The following is a 21,105-nucleotide window of genomic DNA, read 5'->3' as shown; positions in this document are numbered from 1 at the left end:
TATTGTTTATCACTGAGCACGATTATATGGCTAGGGAAGGACTTCAGGTCCCAGATATTGGTCTAAAAATTAAAATAGGCCTCTAAAAGCAGACATTTTTGCAATATGAGTACCAACTCCAAAAAAAAAACAACTTTCAAAAATACTTTAGTGCCGGATAATTTTAAATACAGTATTTGAAGACCATTGTGGGCAGTGAAGTTTGGTCATCCGTATGCATTTCCGCGGTTCGTCCACTAGGAAGCTGTCTGGCTCTTTGTTCCCATGAAGGTCTAAGCGTGATACATTTTCTGCATCTCGATTCGCCCAGCAGACGAGGCAATGTCGCTGCCTCGCCGAAATATAAGCAAACGGAGATACACGCTGACTTTGCTAATTTTCTCGTAAATGTAAAATAATCGATGTAAACGTACATATTCCTTCTGGTAAAAGAAACGAGCAGTAATTCGTATATTTTGCACGACGGACACGAAAACGAACCGGGAACGACGCTCACTGGCCGCCAGCTTCTGCCTCCTGGAGTAAGCATTCTTGTCTTGTATGCTAACCTTTACTTAAAGTGCTTCGTTTCTTTCTGTTATTATAACATCAAAATATTTAAATACAGATATCCGATTGGCAAATCAGGCAAGGATTTTGGGTTTTATTTTTGATGCGTGCCTTAGCTAGCTCCTTGTTCAGCTCTGGTGCCTGTCCGAACACGGCTGGCTCTGTTGTGGAGTAGCGCCGTGGAAGTGGTGCGGCCTCTCGTCTTAGTGGCTACGTTGCTGCTATACGGTCCCGAGAATAAATGTCAGTCAGAAGTGCTGAAATTCACATTTTTCATGAGCATACGGGGCATCGTAAATGATTGTTGATATGCAGTTCACAAGCTAAGACATTTAACATAGTCATTCACTTTCTCCGCAGTGCCATCGAATAGCCTCTGTCCTGGTTAGGCGCTGGTGTGCATGGTTGGCTATTTACCCTGACAGACTTTATTACAGCGTAGTTCACGTTAATGATGCATGGTTACTTAATTCAGTTCACAGAGACAAGGCTGATTCTGCGTTATTTTCTTTTTGGCCTGTGCATGCATTCTAGTGTCTAGTGTTAAAAAGCGTGGCTAGTTTTGCGTTGTCACATTTTTTGAGAACATGTTTAGCTCATAAAAACATTATTTCCCGACTGTACATAGTCCTGCTAGTTAATTAGATGGACATAGTTTCTCAACAGGACTCAGACTTTATCCGGGACACCGAGAAACAGAGGCATGTTTGGAAAGGTTACTGTGTGACCCAGTTATCCATTCAATAATTGTGTGTATTGAAAGCATACCAGTTACTGGGAGCTTAATAATTAAGAATGTCACAATAAACAAAATATCTAAAACAACAAAATAACCTGCATAAGGAATAGGCCACAAATGATGGTGATTTCTTTGGTTTAAATTTTTAGGTGCACTGGACACAGTTTTAATATTGGTTGTGTTCAGTGTTGTAGTATTTCTTTATGTGTTTGTTTGTTTGTTTGTTTACTTGAAAAGCATTATGGATGGAGGAGATCTTAAAGGCTAAACTGCAATACAGCTGGTGCCACTCCCCTGCTTTTTAAAGGCTGATTTAAGTATATGACCACTGACCCTCTCTGCGCTACTTAAACATCACCAGAAAGGTTTGTGAACCAGTGATATCTGTTCACAAGTCATTCCATCTGCATGACTGCATCTGCCAGAACACTCAGTAGCAGACTTGGAGGTCACCATCTGATGTGCCAGGAACAAGATGTCAGATGGACCATTTAGTTAAACTCCTTATTCACCAAGGAATGGTTTGATTTTTTTTTTTTTTTCTCTCTTTTTATTAGTTATGTATATCCTCAGTGTAGCACTGGCTTTCTGGAAAAGAATATGCTTTTAGCTCCTCCGGACACCATGCACATCGCACAAACAGCCAAGAAGAGAAGGATGCTATTGCATTTCTCTATGACAGCATGGCAAATCACATTGTCAGGTGCAGCTGAGATCTGAACCTCAGTCCACCGTTGCTAAGTTGTGCCATTTTTAAGTGTTCTGTGATTTTGTGACAGGTGTTTGTGTCCTTTTGAAATGGCACTTTCAGAAAAGAGAAACAAGTACTTGTTATTTACACTGCCTATGTTTTCACTTTGGTACCAAAACCAGGCATCGGTTTTCATTTTGTTTAGTTTAATGGACCGTGTGGCAGATTAATTTTTAAGTAATTTGACTAAGTGTGTTTGGTGTTTAGCGGTGTGGACAGCACATTGTTGTGGCTGATGTGAAATCAAATTCTGGGACATTCCTGTATTTGCTACTAACAATAACTTTAAGTAATTATAACAGTGGGACTGTCTGTAGGTCTGTCTCTCTGTCTAATCTCACTGTCTCATTTCCAACTCTTTTGACTCATCAGTTTCACTACTCCTTAGTAGCTTTTAATGTGTTTCCTTGATCCACAGACAAAATGGCGGTTGTTTTTTTTCCTGAAATCTTAACAGTAGGTCAAACATTTCACCCTGAATAGGCTGTATTGCCACTTAACGCTGTACTGTGCTGTCTTAACCTAAATCCCTGTTATACCTCTGTCATGCATTTCGCTAAACAAATGTAATAAATATCAAACTTCAAACCTTTGATATTCAAATCATGGGCTTTATTTATGCATCTGTGGTTGTGTTTTTCACCTCCTGCTTTTAAGGGCATCCCAGAGAAAAGCAGCTGCACGGAGCTGCTTCTCCGCTCTCCGCGCGAACAGCCAGCCTTCAGAATGAATGAGCGTATGCAGCCAAGCTTCCCCAGACTGTGTGATTGATTATACACCATTTTAGGTCTGTTTTCACGCAGTCAGTTAGCTCTTGTCCAGATGCCAAGGTGTCGCAGCAGGCTGGCCTGCTCTGTGTGGTGAACATCAGGAATTGTGCGGGGAGAGTGGAGCTGAGAGAGGCTTTGCAGGTTCTCTAAGTTCTCCAGTCTGCTTGTTTTGTTCATGTGTTTAGCAAACGGCCACATTTTCAAGCTTCTGGCTGCTCTCGCCTGTGCCCTTTCACTTGACTGTATCCCAGTGGGTTTGAAGAGCTGGCAGTAGAGTACATCTGGAAGTTTTGGACATATTCTGTATGTTCCATTTCTCATAGTTTTGTGTAAATGAACTAGTACTGATTCAGCTCGTGGTACCTCATCGTCATTCAAGAAAAGATCAAAATTTTTATAGATTTTGATTATGTAGCAGCCTGCACAAATGGCTTTACGTCTGACCATTTCGTCTTGTTCTCTTGTCTCCTGTCTCTCCTTTTTTGATCAATATTCTGTTTGTTTCTCATCATCATGTGTTCTTGATGAAACAAGGCTAACTGGCTCAGTTGCCTCTTGATTTGCTGTATTTCCCAGTTCCTCTATGTGAGATGATGCAAAATCAATCTGATCACAAGATGTTTTTTTGTATTTTAGGTTTGCCCTTTTATCCTTTACCGGTAAGCAGAGATAACACTGTTTGGTGTGAATTCCTTTAGCCATTCCTGTTCTAATGTGTCTGTTGAATCTATCTACAATTAGCATTGACTAGTAATGTTAATGTCGCCCTATGAAGTCATTGCGCTTGCTCTAGAGCTGGCACTGGTGGAGACTTTGCTATTAAGTGGAATCTTTTTGCTGATTATGCACATGTTGATAATGCACCAGTTCAAGCCAGTGAATGCAGATATTGCAGTCTCTGTTTTGTCTTTGACAATTGTCAAGCTGAGCCGGGGCCTGTTTCAGACGGAGGAGAGGAGTGTCGCCCCCAGCTACAAGGGTTAATGGAACTCCTAGCTGGAGCCAGGATGACTACTGTAAATGAGGCATGGCAGGAGGGGAACAGGATCAGTGTTCACATGAAAGAAGATATGAAGATATTCATGTCCTAGGCCCAGACTAATTTCTAATGTGGCATTGTATTGTTCCTCTGAGATTCATATTATATTTGAGATATTTGATTGGGCTGAAACTGAGCACAACCATGCTAGGCTGATGTTACAAATTCCTTCATGGATGGCCTTGTGATTTTGGCTAATGAGTGAAACGGATGGTTTCCTCTAGAGTGAATAGGCACTTTTTAGGTGCTTGATTTACAGGTTCAGTTGAGCCACTCTGTGGTTCGATAACACACTTCGACTTTGTAGCCCACTAATTAGAAATATGAGGCAAATATGTTTAAGATATGTAAAAAAGGCATATCAATTATGTAACCCTCTCTTTCTCTGCATTGGAGTGAAGAAGAAAATCATAAGTCCGACAAAACGTCTTGCCAATCAGGTACTTTCGGTGCTCGAGAAACCTCTTAAAAAATAAATGCATGGTTTAGGATGATGCTGGCATAGCTGTACTCTAAGCCTGCTTTTGTATATTATGGTGTTTAAGTAGTACAACATCTGGTTGTCTGCTGGCCCCACCATCAGCATGCAGACAGGATGTGATTCCTCCCTTCACCCCCACCCCCTTCGCTTTCCCGTAATTCACATCATACACTGGGTCTGGACTTTCTCATCGGTGACTATTGAAAGTATGATGAGAGATAAGTCGCAAAATTATTGACAATTTTCTGTTTCGTTATTCATAACAAATACGGACATCACACTTGTATTGTACTTTTCGCAACAGGAGTGACCTCGTGGTCTGATTAGATTATGAATCTTTGGGGGGGGATCCAGAGAATTTGATTTTGGCCAAAAGCGACTGTGTACGTAATCAATTATAATTTAGCATTCCAAAACTCATGTAGTTGAGTCATCATTTTCGAATGAAAACACCAGGATCCACTGATCTTGTTACATGCATAATGCAATAGCTAGTGTCTCTTGACTCATGTAAATTATTTAAATAGATGTGCAATGATTTGCAAAAGTGGTTTGTCTCAATTTCTTTAAACAGATCTCATACCCTGTGTGTGTGTGTGTACACACACACATTAACGAATTAGAGCACAAACATGGACTGTGGGTTGAGAAACATTGTGTTTAACCGTGGTCATATCTCTCTTCATACTAAATATCCAAACAACGTGGCAGCTAAATTCACTCAGCATTTCTTTTATAAGTCATGATGGTTACAGTCTGAGAGTATTATGTTTTTATTGGTTCATTTTATTTCTTCCAAGCAATCTACTCCAGATTTTGAACAACCTGACCTGCTGAAAGCCTCCAAAACCCTAGAGCAGTCAAGATGTTTTTCCTAGTGCTCAGGCTCCTACCACTAGGCTCCATCCCCATCTGCTTTATCTTCACTTATACTTGTAATCTGTGATGACTTTGAAGCTGTATGTTCCAGTTACCGAAAGTCACTTTGAATACCCAGGTCCCTTGGGTAGCTGGTCATTGGTCACTTTGGGTAATATATGTAACAAAGCAGCAGGTTTGTTAATCTCATTGGTTTCTCATTAACTAAGAGTTCTTTGCCACATGACAGGAATTTTCCATGTCTAAGTAGCATGAGAACATCTGTGAAACTGTATATATTCATAAATGTTAATATTCATATATTCAGTATTATAATGTATTCATGTTGCATCGCTGCCATTTTACTTAGCAGACAAGGTAGTTTGCTAGTTGGCTTAAGTAACAGTACATACCTATAAGTGTGTTTTTAGGTTTAAAATGGCTTTTCTCATTTTTAAAAAAAATCTGAGACATGAGTTTTGTTATTAGAATAATGGTGGTCATACGTTGTAATGTCAGAGTTTGGCTAGCTACATTTGGCTACATTTTGGCAGCAGTTGATTTTGATTGTAATGATAGAAGTGAATTATAACCTTCTAAAATGATGACAGTGAATGATGGGCTTTTAAATTGTATGCTAGAAGCATTTTAGGCACTGACATGAACTATAAAATGGAAATATTGATGTGTGCGGGGAACCCCAAATGCACAAGTTACATCGAGTGACCAATTTAAGAAGGAGTGTTTTCCAAAACAGGAAACCCTACCAGAAGATGGCCACCATTCAGAAAAATGGGCATTGCCCATTTGCAGTCTCAACTTGATTATTATTTTAGAAAATACATCATGGATACATTAACAAAGAATAACAAAGAATCTTTTAGTTGGATTGATCTTGTTTAAGGGATTTAGCTGTAGGCCAATTTTTCAGTTTTGCATTTTTATATTTTGAACTACCTTAGAAAAGGCTAATCAATAATGATTTTTGGTAACATCACATCCCTTCTGCGCACTGTGATCTGTTTCTTAACAGCTATAAGTGTGGTTTAAGGCAGGAAGCATTACCAGCAAATGCAATCAAACTGCTAATCACTAAATGAGTTTAATTTGATCGTCTAATCCTTTCTGGAGCTCTGAGTATTATGTGCCTCCATGTTACTGATTTGTATTTGGGAAAAGACTTTTCTTTTTTTCCAAAGGGGAGAGTTGCTTGCATTTCGATGATGATTTGTAATACATTACTGGGTAGGGAAGCTACCTAGTTAGGCCAAATGCAGTAGCAGTGTGCTTCTAACTTTAATAGAGGTATTAGTAGTCTCATCGCATTTGGAGCGAGCCTTGTTTTTATCCACAGGTCTCCTAGGCTTGCAGTCATGGCTTGAGTGGAAAGACTGCAGCATGGTGGTTTTGTGAGTCTGAATGTGGAGTTTCACTCTGAAGGGAACATGAGCTCCTCTTTCCTATTGCTGCGCCAGCGTTCGACAACAAGATCTAGATCCCAATTCTAAATATAGCAGGACTGAAATGCAGATTAATATTAGTGTTGTGAAAATGACTGTGTTGAATTCATAGCTAGGGCGCAGTGAAGCTCTCAGTTCAGCCTTCTAGCAATTAATTTAACAAGTATTCTAAAGGTACTAGACCAGTATCTCATAAGGTATTTATTAATTTCACCATATCACTGGCAAACTTAACCTTAGTGTAAAAGGATATTTGGTGTAGTGTCATGGCTGTTAAAGGCTGATATAAGTATTTTTCCCTTTGAGCATGCTGTGTACATGTATCACATGTCGTTCCACATTTTGGAATGCTTCTGGCATCCTGTTTCCTATTTCCTGTTTCCAGGGGAAGTGAGACATGAGTCCATTTAAGATATGTTTCTTTGCTGAAATGTCCTTTAGAGACAGAGTGCTCAGGCCTACATATGTGTTTTAAATGGGAAACACTCATTTAAAGAAAGAAACCATGTGCAAAGACAGCTTTTGGTTCAGTGTATTTAAATCCTTCCCTCTCTTTGCTCTGGCTAAAAACACTGACTGCATTCTGCTTCAGAAACAAGAATTTAGCTCTTCATAATGAAAAAGGATGTTATTGTATTGAACGTTGAGATTGAGCCTAATAGCATGATAGCTTATAATAGAATTTCAAAATAAGTGTCATTTACTAAGAGCCCTGCATATGTTTCTATGTCTGTGCCCTGAGTATGTCTAGAAAAGTATGGTTAAATATTCCCTAATTTAGTTAGAAGCTGTTTTTTTTTTGTTTGTTTGTTTCGCCTTTTTTTTTTTCAATACAAATTAAATTAAATCAGTAATTGAAAAATAGTTCATCCTTTCTTCCTTGAGACTTTTGTTTTGGTGGTCTCTTTTTCTAAAGGCATCTCAGTGTGTTGTCAAGGTATCATGGTGCACAAACAGAATGATTAATTAGATGCAAATCGGAGCCTTTCAGCTTTAAAGGGCATCCAGACAATACCTTTTGATTCCAGAATAACTCTCAACTGCAGCTTGCCTTGCAGCTCTGACCTTAAGAAGCAACTCAAGAACCACAGTCTACATATCCTCATTTTGCATAAAGCATCCTGTTTACATCCTAAAATATCTCCATACCAACAAGAGCTTGGCAAAGTGTGCTGGGCCCTGGCACTGCCATGTGGGCGTGTCTTAGTCTCGGCTGGGTGCATTGTTTCCCCAGAACGGGGATTTCTCTACCCAGCACTGGGGGTGGGGTGCGGTGGGGTGCGGTGGGGTGCGGTGGGGTGAGGGGGTAGTGAGGTGGCTGAGGGTAAGCGCACAGAACATCACAGGGAATTTACAGCGAACCTTTACAGACTCCCACATTTTTAGAATTCCTGTTTTGAAATTCCAGTAACAAGACGATATGGGTCTGTCTTCCAGACTTGGATAGGACTTGAGAACTTAACCACAGTAAGTGTGCAAGTAGATTCTGTGTCATTAAATGAGCAGACAATTGAAGGTAAATCCAGATGTGTTGTTCTTTCGATTGCTAACTTGTTTTTAATTTACATATCAGAGAATAAGCATACAATATGCTATTTTCTAAACTCAGTTAAGTCTTGTATCTAAAAATATCAAACATGGAAAAGATCACTAGTTTTGCATGCCAAAAATCTATTGAACAATAAATCTCCCTCAAACAGAAGACACCATATCATCTCACCTTATAAATCACAAATTGCTTGCAACTGCAGCAGGTTTTTTTTTTTTGTGCTTTTTTCAATACAAATGAAATTAAAGATAGAAAATTGTTTCTTCCCTAAGACATTTATTTTGGTGGTCTCTTTTTCTAAAGGTATTCTGCATGTTCAATCCTCATATTCCCCCATGTTCAACTAAAACACAACCACAGACACAGATTAGGCCAATTGATAATCTGTAATCTCAATTAAGATCTTCCTTTTCTATATGAGCTTCACCATGTCCTGTGATGCTGATTTTAATAAAGTATTACACACACTCAATAGTCTCTTTATATTTACTAAAGTTGATTTAATAATTTAACAATCTATTTACCTATATCTTATTTTCTTAGCAACTTTGAATTTTCAAATAATTAGTTATTATTCGCAAGCCTACATTGATGGCATCAAAAAAAGACAGAAGGGCTCCTATACTGCTGTCTTGAGCAACATTTGGTTAAATATGGTTAAAAACCATAGCAAGGAACCGACAGCAAAATAGCTATACAACGTGGGTACAAAAGGACATTGGCCATCTGTAACTTCAGGTCCTGTAAATCCTGTTTTGTTTTAACATCCTTATAGTCTGTCAGATGTGTGTTAACATGATCCTTAACAATTAGGGCATAATTTGTACCCAAGTCCATGAGGTTTCAGACATATGATTTATTATTTAGTGTAATTAATATTTTATTTTTTGTTCTTTAAAATGTAAAGCTATTTATACAGATCACAATGGTCTGATGAATAAGCAAATAAGAAAAAGAGCAACCAGTCATAAAAAGTATCTTGAATTCCTGACTTTCTCATGCTGGTTTACCATGTTATTTAGAGAGTGACTCATTATAAATGCAGGGGGGGGGGGGTTTTCCACTCTCTTTCCATCTGCTTACTTCGCTGTGGATGTCATCGGTTCTGTCCTCCAGGGACATAGCACTTTCTAGCGTAGTCTATAGCCAAGCTGGTGAGAGACGTACAAAAAGTTTGTTAGGTGGACGAAGCATATTTTTGGTGTGCCTTCTGGTGTCTGATTCTCTTAGTCATCAGTGTTTTCCTTTCTGTGTTCATTCATAGCTCCAGCAGAACCTGTGGATATCGTGAGTTATCAGCAACGTCATCTGGAGACTTAGGCTGCAAATCACTGGACTCCGCGCTTCCTCGTTGCAGTCATTCTGTTATTGTTGATACTGGATGCAGCTGAAGAAGCAGAAAAAGAGGAGAGAAGCCCTCCTCTTGTCCCAGTGGACTCACGGAACTCTGCGGTGATGAACGAGTAAATTGTCTTGAAAAGCCGGCACGCACGAAGACCAGTCCAAGTGAGACTACAGTGGGAGTTGTGGTTGTCTTGGCGCCATCGTTTTTGCAGGTGGCGTAGTCGATCAGTCGGGAAACACGCCACTGTAGGATGACCAGCCTGTTCCGGCGGAGCAGCAATGGCGGCTCTCGCGGGGGAGGGGGAGGAGGAGGTGGAGGCGGAGGCGCAGGGGCAGGGGGCGGAGGTTCAGCTGCAGGGGAGCTCAACAACAGCAGGCCCAATCGGCAGGTGCGGCGGCTGGAGTTTAACCAGGCCATGGAGGACTTTAAGACCATGTTTCCCAGCATGGACTACGAGGTGATCGAGTGCGTGCTGCGCTCCAACAACGGGGCCGTGGACGCCACAATAGACCAGCTCCTGCAGATGAGCATCGAGGGCAACGGATCAGATGACAGCTCTGACTCGGACGAGAGCATCCCTCCAGAGGTAGTGCGCCACTTTGCGATGACTACGACTTTAATGCGGCCCTGCACTATGGTAGACTAAGACTACTCAATGTATTGTTTGATAATCAATGTAACAACAGTGGCCTTTTCAATACTGACATCCCAAAAAGGCAGCAATATGCAAATGAGCTTTTATACAAATCACTGCCATTTTTATTTTATTTATTTTTTTATTTATTTTTTACCCCATGCTGCGAGAATCCTGCCTCTTGCGTTCAAATTCATCATTCTGAGGGTGTTTTTATGAACTCATGATCCAGTAAACCCAGCCTAAATTCACCATTCTCTGCTGCCTCAGCATTCTACTAAACCTGGCGTGATTACGATCAATGCTCCACCAAAGCCATACTGCCTTACATCCGTCTCCGCTGGTTTCCCCGTTCCTATTGTTCGAGAAGCTGTGCTTTCAGGATGATCCCTCGTTTCCCCAGCGCGGAGCCCCGGCTCTGCCGTCCACCCACTTAGGGCGGCGTTAGCCGGCTCTCTCACAGAACAGTGCAAACGCAGAGCCACGACTTCTGAGTCAAACACAAAGCGTCGGATGCTCTGTATGCATATAGCATAGCCTCACTGATTGCTGTCTAGTGTAGAAAATGATTCTTTTCTTTCCCTGAACATTTAAAAAGTTTGAGTGTTTTTTTAAAAATTAGTCACTGCCCCAACTTTTTCTGTTCTCCTTCATAGTCGTTTGTCTGAGTCTAATGGTACAATCCACAGTAAAATTGTTGTAGTTTTATAAAACGATTTCAAGGTTGCCTTTGAGAATAACGTGATTTAATCTAGAAAAAAAAAAAGATATGCATTACTAGTTTTGTCTTTTGAGGGATCTGAAAGATGAGAAGGCTAATCTCTTATGCATATGTGTTTTGTGTTATCTACTCACATCAGATTCTGGAGAGAACCCTTGAGCCCGACAGCTCAGATGAGGAGCCGCCTCCAGTTTACTCTCCGCCCACCTATGACATGCACATATATGACAGGAAATATCCCAACGCTCCACCCACTCCTCCCCCACGGTAAAAAAAGAAAAAAAAAAAGAAAGGATGCTCCCTCCAATCATGTTATCATGAAATCTGTACAAAAAAATGTCACGTTGTGTTAAGTGCTTTATTTAGTTTTTAGATTGTAGGGTTCACTGAATTGTGGAACTGCTCACTTCTCTGGATCTTGATATATTAGGAATACCGTAAGATGCAAAATGCATATTTTTCTGTTTTTCTTCTGATCCCACCTAGTGTTCATAAATCAAAATTCATGCTGTAGCGAATCTGCAGTTGGCCTTTGTATGTCTGAGGGGAATCATTCTTGTTGGTGCCTCAGGAGCCGATAGATATACAATGTGAGATGCAGGAGTGAGAATTGATTAACGTTAGTAATTCGTCATATCGTTCAGTGGAAATGAATATGTAGTAGCTTACCTGTATATTACTGTATAGCTTTAGTAATTGAATTTTAAAGTCAGATATGAATTTCACATCAACAAAATGTTGCAGGTTCGAAGCCCAGCCCCCTGCAGGACACCAGCAGACCCGGAGTTACAGGAACTGGAATCCACCGTTGCTTGGCAATTTGCCTGATGACTTCCTGCGAATCTTGCCCCAGCAGTTAGACAGTATACAGGTGTGGAGGTGGAAATCCACCTCATATTTAAAGCATGTCAACATTTGTGCTCCAACATGCATTATTTATTTAACCACCATTTCTGCTTTATTCACTATCCTATGATTTTTTGTTGTTGTTGTCAAGAGTCTATTCACACTCTCTGACTTATAATCCCCCCCCCAGGGCTCACAGGCCGGAGTCTCTGCTGCCTCTTCTTCCTCGGCTCCCTCTTCTGTGCCTCCCGCATGTCAGCGAGCTGCTTGTGCCCCAGGAGAGGCTTCCGCCGGCACCTCCGAGCAGGAGCGCAAACTCAGGCAGTACCTGGAGGACGAGCGCATTGCCCTCTTCCTGCAGAATGAGGAGTTCATGAAGGAGCTACAGCGCAACCGCGAGTTCCTTATCGCACTTGAACGAGGTACACAGACATGACTGCATACTCACTGACAATGCCGCTGCTGCAAGATTGGTAAAGATAGGCATACACTGTGTGATTTCAGAGATCTTAAGCATGGATGAGCACTCAAACTGAATGTTTGAATCGTCCATTGTGCATGGGTAACATTCCTGAATCATGCTCACACTGCATGAAAGTAATCGGTTTGAATGAAATGACGTCATGTGTACATGCTTTGAATGAACCGTTTCACTGCGAGCTATACTGTGTATGACTGTGTATGTGACAAACCAAACTTGAACTTGAAACACAATCTCAAATGGACGCTTTTGTATCTCTGAGCTCTCCTTTCAGTAGAGTATGGCACCCTGTGCATAAAAAGAAAGCATATAGCTTTGCTGATTCGGAAAACACAAATTAAATTGAAACTGCAGGTGGCTGGGCAGACGTGGACCACAGAGTTTGTCCACTTTGCAAAAATTACTGGAAGTAAGATACATAGTGACTATGCTTGGTGTTGTCCAAAACCATTTTCAATTTGCTTTGTGTTTGAATTTCAGGAAATCGGATTGTGACAATAATAAATTGGCATGTGAGGCTGCTCAAACTGCAAGAGAAGCAGCCAAAATTTTTGATGTCAGAAATCTACCCATCCAAATACTAGATATCCACCCGGCAATACGTCCAGTCACTCAATTGTAGCTTGTTTGCAGTTAATCGCATGTCTTGTCCCCCCAGGCACGTCAAACCACGGCCAGTGAAGCAGAAATTCTGCTAGAGTCTGTATTTACTTGATGACTAACAATTGGGCTTAAGAACAGACTGAATTTGCACAGTTCATGCTTGCCTTAAGACTTTGAGTTTTCCAGGTTTACACATGTGTCTGATTTGCCAATAAATACATGCTGTCTTACTCAGTCTTTTTGTGTTTTCAGACCAAGTTTAGTGTTGTTCCGATATTCAGTATGCAGTATTTGATATTTGACATCTTTTTTTTTTTTATTAACGCCAATTTCCATCGTGTCTGCTTTAGATCGCCTGAAATACGAGTCCAAGAAATCCAGGTCAAGCCATTCATCAGCTGGCAACTCCACAGGTAAATGTCCTCCACCTGCACAGGGCATGTGGCAGGCGTGAGGGATATATAGGTACATGCAATTGTGTATGCATGGTCCATCATGATGAGTATATTATGCTGGATGTTCTGTGACTATATTTTGGTGATTCAATGCCAGACTTTGGGAACCAATAGCAATCCTGGCACCAATGTATATGTTTCCGACACCAGGTGACCACTGCACTCCTGGAACTACGGAGGTGTGCACTGCAGTGTCGGATGACGCGCTGTTCAGAGACAAACTTAAGCACATGGGAAAATGTGAGACCCCTTTAAGCAACTGGCTATAACAGAACCAGTATCTCCCTCACAGTTCCTAAAATGCAGCATGAACCCTTTCAAGCTTAATGTGTTCTTTCTTCTGCACAGCAACCAGAAAGAAGTTGTTTGAAATCGCCAGAGGGTTTTCAGAAAAGACAAAACGAAGGAAGTCCAAAAGAAAAACACTTCTGAAGCATCATTCGTATCCTCCAAACACTGGATTTTCTGTGCTGGTCATGGATTTTAAGATGAAAGCACAAGAATGTATAGGTAATATAACAGAATGCCCAGACTAGAAATCTGGCCAACTGTGGACTAGAAATCCTCTTTGATTTCATGTCTACAACCATCTACTGGTATTCACACTGGTATTATGTCATTATTAAAATCGTATTTCAGTGTAAATTAATAAACTCTGATCTATTTGACACTGTAACCAATCCAGACAGGTTTTAAATTGCAATACTGTTACATTGTAATTTTCCTTAACCGCATAATCAGACTAGGCACTGCCAACTCCACTGCCAATCTACTGGATGATGTGGAGGGAAACCCATGTGGTAAGAACTGAACTGTAGAGTATATCTGGCATCATGTGCACATGACCTCAAGACCCTTGTTCAGCCAGTCTCCATGAATTGTAATCATCTTTCACTAGATCACAATCACCTGTTGTCAATTACTGGACAAAAGGACCTGTTTCACCATAGCTGTAGAGTTAGTGTTTTGCATTAAACTGTCAAACTTAAGTGTACTTTTGTTTTGGAAGCAAACCCTACATGGCAATATGTAAAGACCAATAAGAAAGTGAAAGGTAAATGCAAGACAACATGTTGGGGAAGCCCAGGCGGTGCTCTCTTTAGCAATGAGGAGAAGATCAGAGCAGCATAACATTACATATGTGTGTGTTTAGAAGAGGAGAGTCAGCTCAGAAGACTGGCCACTCAAGAGGAGGAGCGACCCCACAAGGAAACACTTTCATGGTGAGAGATTATACCATTGTATAGAGAATGTAGTCCAATGATTGTCTTTTGTAAAGTGCATTCTGATACCAACCATCAAATGTGATTAAGAGTAATAAATGACCTTGGGGGTTTCTTTGAACATACTATCTAGCACCTAGTAGTAGGCTGCAAAATGCAGGCCAAAACATCATACAAAGAGCAGATACAATCCACAGAAACTCTCAAACAAATGGCAGGGGTCATATGCAGGAACACTGTAGTGATTATCCAAGGTCCAAATGGGAGGAACTCCAGTTAGAGCTGGAAACCAAAAAAGTTAGGACACTGTAGGACCACCAGCTATACATGGATAAACAAATAATAGTAAAGCCAACAGATACACTCACCAGTCCTGTTATTAAGCACACCATACTACTACTGAATGCCACTTTACTTAGGACAACCTCAGTCCTTGGAATACATAGGATTTTGTTCTATGTTGACATGATTGCATCATATAATCTTTGCAGGTTTGTCTCCTGTTTCTAGCACATCCCAAAGGTGCTTTTGGGGAGGCCACTGATGTGCACTATACTTATTGTCATGATCAGTTTGAAATTACTTGTGCTTATTATGGTACAGTGGCATGCTGGAACTAGCAATTATAAAATGGATAAATTGTCACTATAAAAGGACGCATATGGCCAACAGCAATACTCTAGCTGTGGCATTAAGACTAATTTGGTTGGTGCTAATTTGGTTCCCCACACAACCACACTGACACAAGGACTGGGTCCATGGATTCATGCTGTTTATGCCACTCATCTGCATGTTGTAACAGAAACCAATATTCATCAGACGAGGCAACGCTTTTCCTGTCTTTATATGTCTAGCTTTGGCCACCTTTGCCTACTGTATCCTTGGCTCACGGGAGTTGACCCCTATGTGGTCTTCTGCTATTGTAGCAAAGTGACATGCTCTCTTGGAATGGCAGCCATTTTATCTTCCTGAGTTACAGTTTGTGTCAAACTACCTTCTCCTTCATGGGCTCTCCATCACACTGCCCTCCGCCATCACTACAAGCAGTTTCTGAAACACAAAGCAGCATTTATGGCACCAACGACAGTTATTCAAATCACATTTTCCCCAATTCTGATGTTTGTTGTTGTGCATTGTGCTGTTGTCGCATGTTTGGCTGGTTTGATCACATGAATGACCAATCACATGGCTCAAACACATGAATGAGCAGGAGTAAGGGTGTTCCTAATGAAGTGACTGGTGAATGTATAGTGACAATAGATAAGGAGTAGAGAGTAACTGTGGTGATGGATGTAGCAATTTCAACTGATGGTAACATCCAAAAGGAGGAATGCAATAAGATAACAGATTACCAGGGAATAAAAGAGGGAATATTAAAACATTTAAAATCAAAGTTGTCCCAATAGGAGAAGGGGCACTTGGGTTTGTGAAGCCCAAGCTGGAAGTGTGTTTCAACCTCAAACTCTCAGGCCTCTGGTGGCATGTCTGAGTGTGTGTGGGTGGATGGGGGAGGAGGTTAATATTGTGTTGCTAATGTTAGATAACCTTGGCTACCTTGTAAAATAAACACCCAGCTGTGCCATTAGGAACACTATAGAGAGTCTGTAGAGAAAGGCATCTAGTTTATAACTAATATACAGTCTGTTACAGTCTATGTACATTAAACTATACAGCATGTAGGAAATATATAAAGTGACAGTGCATGATATGAATTCACCATTAAAAGAAATATTTAAAAATAAGCATCTTCATATCCACTTTGTATGATATGTAACGCTGGCTACTTGATGACCACAGATGTGTATAACTGCATGTGGGACAAGTTTGCCTTCACAGTTTTCTGCAAGAAAGCAGCTTTCTCCATGTGCCATATGCACTTGAATTATCTAACCATATCTTGCTAATGTTATAGTAACAATCTGAGGTAAAACTTTATCGTGACATGCTTTCTTCATTAACAACCCCAAGTCATGTGACGTTTCTGTCAGAATTATTGTAATGAGTATAGCCATCATTTAATTCAGCATCTTATCTGACAGACTGTCCTTAGTAACATTTGCTTCCTTTAATATCCCTAAGCCATATAGCTCAAATGTTGTATTGTCATTTGACATGAATCATCATATAGCTTGGCAGGTCTAACATCTAACAACAAATTACAAAAAAAACTTGAATTTACCGGTTGACCAGCATTTTGCTGTGACCCCAAGATAAATGAATGAAATAGTGTTGCGTTTCAATATGTTTTATGAATCTTATTTTGAATTAAAAATTCAAAACAGTCATCTGAAATTGCAAATTAGAGTTTTCTCTGGAAGTTTGACTGGGATAGTCTTATTTATTTATTTTCAATTCAGCTGCACCCATTTCTCTCTGATTTTCAGATCCTATGGAAATACACGAAGGCTCACATTTTCTCCTTTTGCCACTGAAAATAGAACACGTGTCTGCTATCATTTTGAAACTTTGCTTACAGAATACAATAGCCATTACAGCTAGCTAGCTTGTACTCTGATAGCCTCACAGCAGCTGTCTGAATCAGTTTTTGAGTGCTATTTGTACACTTTCGTTCCAAAGCCGAAGTGCTCAGTCATGGTATTGATTGTTTATTTCACTTCCTGAAAACACTACATGGATACGTTAAAGTTAAAAGCTTAATTTTCACTGGAGGGGGTCTTTAAATCTTCCACTGTTCCAGTAAATATATTTGCTGTGGTCTAGCTAGGTTACTTTCATTTTGCAGATAGTATTTCAAATTGTTGAGATCTATGGGCAACCAAAATTATAGGAAATTTACTCCAAATGTATTACTTGTTGCATTTCAGATCACTTGTGTCATCTGGCATATGTAAGGTTCCTGTGATGACAGCAGAATGATCCAGAATGATCCCGGTAGAGCTGGGGCCCTGTGCTTTCATCGCTTGTTACCGAGTGAGTCTGTCCCAGGCTCCAGATCAACAGTCCCCATCCACAAAGGAAGGAACTTGTCCCTTGTAACAAGCCTGCCATTATTGTTATCTGAACTCAATTAAACTGTACTATAACTATTTGTTAATATATGGTTTCATATGTAGAAATGAAGATACAGTATGCATTTCCTGATCTTTTTTCCTTCTGAGAATGCTTGTATAATGAGAAATTCTCAATTTGTACTAGTTTTTGTTTGATGACTAATATTTACTTTAGATATATTTTTTCCCTAATTATTTATGGTTTGAGCAATGTTTGCCTTTTTACCATTTGAAAAAAAAGTACATAGATGAATTTTAGATGTCTGTTTAAAATACTCATTTTTGACTTGCTAACCTTCAGAATATTAATATGACTTTTTTCTACCCTGCCCCAAAGACTCAACCCTTTAAGTACATGAAATACATTTTCACAATGGCCACACCTGCTTATTTAATCAATTCTTACTAATTACAGTATCACCAGAATGCCTTTCTGAATGCATTTTCTGTAGTGCAGAATACATGTTCTGTCTGGCTAGAATTAAGGGCACAAAATACTTTATCATGTCTCTATGTAAATACAAGCAGAACTAATATCCGATTCAGCCCATTCAAACACGCTCTATTCCAAGGAGGACAGGCACCTGCTTGTCCTGCCATTCTAAGCTTTCTCTTGAGTAACCAGATGATGCATTGTCTGTAGTTGAGTTTAAATAATCCTTAATACCAAAATTACTTTTCCAAGGTTTTTACACAAACACGGGCAAGCACACTGATGTGTGAGAGAACGTCCACCTCTACATGCACTGCCATGTCTCTTTTAGAGTGTGTTAATGCTGCATTTCTTTTCTAGTTTTTTGAGAGAAAGCCAGCTGAAATGGTCAAGCCAGTATTGATTTAAAACAAAATAACAAATGCAATTTTTATGACAGTTTAAAAAAAATCTGGTTTATTACCAGAATAATATGTCAGTAAATTTGGTGCAGAGCGATTTGAATGGTGCTTTTATTGTTGGTTTATTGTATTGTTGCTATTAGGCTGGAGCAAACATGATTTTAATTATTTTTCAAGCAGTGTGAATTTTATGTACAGGAAGAAGTCTGTGCAAGAATGTGACCTTCAGGACTGTTCAGTTTAGTACTGGCCCAGTGTGATACTAGCGTACTGGCAGCTCAGCATACTTTTATTGTCATTACCTGGTCCTGTCTAGTCATTGGATCTTTGTGAACATTACTTGTGCCAAAGCACAGGGAATACATTGATTTTTGTTTTTTGTGCCATTAATGCAATATTTAATTCAGCGAATTAGTAATTTTTAACTTTTCTTTTAAGGATCTCTGCATAATGTTTGATCTGTTAGATCTGTGAATGAATGTTTGAGACAGTGATGGTCAAATAATGCACCTTTTATCCTACCATTATATTAGTTCTAGATGACGGATTTCTCCTCCAGTCATAGGAGGCACTGTACAGTGCAGTGCGTTGTGTGGCCCATCACTGCTGATTCTGTTAATGAGCTTAATAATAGCTGATGAGTTGAATTAGGTGTGTTAGAAAGTGCTGCATTTCAGTATTCTGCTACAGTCAGCTGTTGGGGTGAATCACTGGTATACTTTGTGCAGAAATCTGTAACATAAGACAATTACGCATAGCTGCTATGTGACTTTCACAACTTGTTTGAAAACATTAAATATGAGGTAAGAAAACATACTTTATAGGCAGAATAAATCCATGTTGTATGCATAAGGGCAGTAGTATGTCCTATGTTTCTTGCATGTCCTTATTTGAGCTTGATATGTGTTTTATTGTTTAAAGTTGTAAATTCATAAAACATTCACTAGTAGCTATAACATGCATTAGTTTTTCTCACACCTGGCCTGTTCACACTAGCACATTTAACCTCTCAGGGAATTTGCGCTCATTTAGTCATTCGGTACAAGCACAACTTTAATGGACTGAAAACTGGGAACAGAAGAGACTGTATAGGAAAGAGTCATGTAGCACACTTGAATATGTTTCTTGTCATGCAATAAAAACTATAAATCTAACCAAAAAAAGTGAGGAGTGAAGGTAGGTTCCATTGTATACGGTGGAGAAAGTTTACTATGTGCAGCATTTGCGTGGTGTAATGATCTGTGGAATGTAGTTCTTGTGCTTTTAAGTAAAAAAAAAAAAATCACCTTTGATCAGTTGGTTTGAATATTTTCTTAAAGTTAAATCATGTTAGGAATTTGCCTCATGAAATACATTTATAACAAATGGATTTTTATTTTGTTTTAAGAAACAGTTTTTTTCTCTCTCTCTCTCTTTGGACTAAGAGTGTGTCGGCCCCACCAGTAAAGTTAACGGTTCTGTAACCAGTCGTAATCTCAACCCAGTGTCCAGATCTGAACTTTTCTTACAATCCAGAGATGTTTATTAGTTATTGAAATAAGTAATAAAATTGTTATACATTGTTTTGTAATGATCTCAAATTATTTCAAGTCATTTCTTGTTAAGCAACATATACATTCTTCATACCTTCAGTCATGTTTTTACATAGTATAGTCAGTGGGGGACACTACACACCCTCATCACTGGTGCAACATAATTAAAAAACTGAAGAAATGTACAGCAGCATTTATGGTTTTATACGTTTTTTTGCATTTCTACCACTTTACACACATCTCTACGTACATAAAAAATATTACAAAATGCACACAGCAAAAGACACAATATACGTATGTGCTATCTGGTGATATAATGGGTGTGTTTTCTAGTAACATTTTTATAAGCATGAAAATTGTTTAATGAAAGCCTAATCTATGCTCATCATCAAAAATGACATAAATGAAAAACAACATTTTAGGTGAGTAACTGCAGTGAATTGTAGTAAAAGATAGAGAGAGTCAGCTGTAGTGAAATACACAAATTGTCCAGAGAAACAGGACACTTCAGACAGCTTCTTAATTGCTAGAAGGAGGATCCAGTTTCTATGAGAAAAAGTAGCTTATCTGTTTAAAAAATAACATTCATTCCATGAGGTTCTAAAATTTCAATAGTGTAGATACGTTTATTTTTCTGTCAGTTTCCTTACTTCACTGCTGCTGTAGCGACAACTGGCAATGCAAGCATATTAATAGTAGCATTAAAATGCCTTGTTTTTTCACTGAGAAGTTTTTCACGGCGGCTTGCTTTGGCATTCCACTTCTTTATCATGTCCCGTCACAGAAACACCTACTGCCGAGGGATGCCACGTGTCTTCTTTTCATTGCAAGGTCTGCTAGCGGGCACTGCTGCCTGAGGAAACCGAGCATGTGCGCGAGGACAAGAGATGTGTGGCTCATGCGTTTGCCGATATGCTGGACGCATACCTCGGGAAGGACACTACCAGTTTTGGGGGATGCAAGGCTGACCGGCATCAGTACAAACTTGGATAGGCTCATACAGGAGGAGGAGGCAGGTGAAACCCGGTCAAACGTTCCTCATAGTGACCCAAAACCTTCCGCTAGCACCTCCCTCAATAGCCAAAGAGGGATGGACTCGACTCTCCCCTCCCTTCCAAAAAGCAAAAGAAAAGGGAAAGAAGAGGAAGAGAACTCCTCCAGCTCCTGCCTTTGTAGTGGAGCCCGTCCTCCGAAGTGACCCATAGGACCTCATCCTAGCCAGTG

At 39.8% G+C, this 21,105-nt stretch overlaps 1 protein-coding gene across 3 annotated transcripts; it reads left to right on the top strand.

Annotated features, from left to right (window-relative positions):
• The first annotated feature begins 259 nt into the window (after positions 1-259).
• On the top strand, positions 260-19,911 carry cuedc1b (CUE domain containing 1b). 3 transcript variants are annotated; one of them, XM_081699919.1, is made up of 11 exons: positions 260-521; positions 9,461-10,178; positions 11,036-11,163; positions 11,641-11,767; positions 11,933-12,164; positions 13,177-13,239; positions 13,432-13,521; positions 13,630-13,723; positions 14,023-14,081; positions 14,435-14,504; positions 17,330-19,911. In XM_081699919.1, coding segments are annotated over exons 2-11 (1,251 nt in total). In that variant the 5' UTR covers positions 260-521; positions 9,461-9,791; the 3' UTR covers positions 17,331-19,911. The 3 variants fall into 3 exon arrangements, with proteins under 3 accessions (XP_081556045.1, XP_026877285.1, XP_081556046.1); XM_027021484.3 differs by having other exon boundaries at positions 269-521; positions 9,461-10,127; XM_081699920.1 differs by lacking the exon at positions 260-521 and adding an exon at positions 7,981-8,114.
• The last annotated feature ends 1,194 nt before the right edge of the window (positions 19,912-21,105 follow it).

The sequence above is a fragment of the Electrophorus electricus genome, chromosome 17, assembly GCF_041902795.1.
Source record: "Electrophorus electricus isolate QZ-2024a chromosome 17, ASM4190279v1, whole genome shotgun sequence".
In the NCBI taxonomy this organism is placed as follows: Eukaryota; Metazoa; Chordata; class Actinopteri; order Gymnotiformes; family Gymnotidae; genus Electrophorus; species Electrophorus electricus.
The sequence above is the reverse complement of the archived record's forward strand: the minus strand, read 5'-3'. Positions and strand labels throughout refer to the sequence as shown.

Excerpts from the sequence above, each read along its gene's own strand:
- cuedc1b (XM_081699919.1), top strand. The coding sequence starts at position 9,792 with ATGACCAGCCTGTTCCGGCGGAGCAGCAATGGCGGCTCTCGCGGGGGA. Across the intron at positions 11,768-11,932 it reads AGCAGTTAGACAGTATACAG|GGCTCACAGGCCGGAGTCTC; the intron begins GTGTGGAGGTGG and ends TCCCCCCCCCAG. Across the intron at positions 14,082-14,434 it reads TGTGGAGGGAAACCCATGTG|AAGAGGAGAGTCAGCTCAGA; the intron begins GTAAGAACTGAA and ends GTGTGTGTTTAG.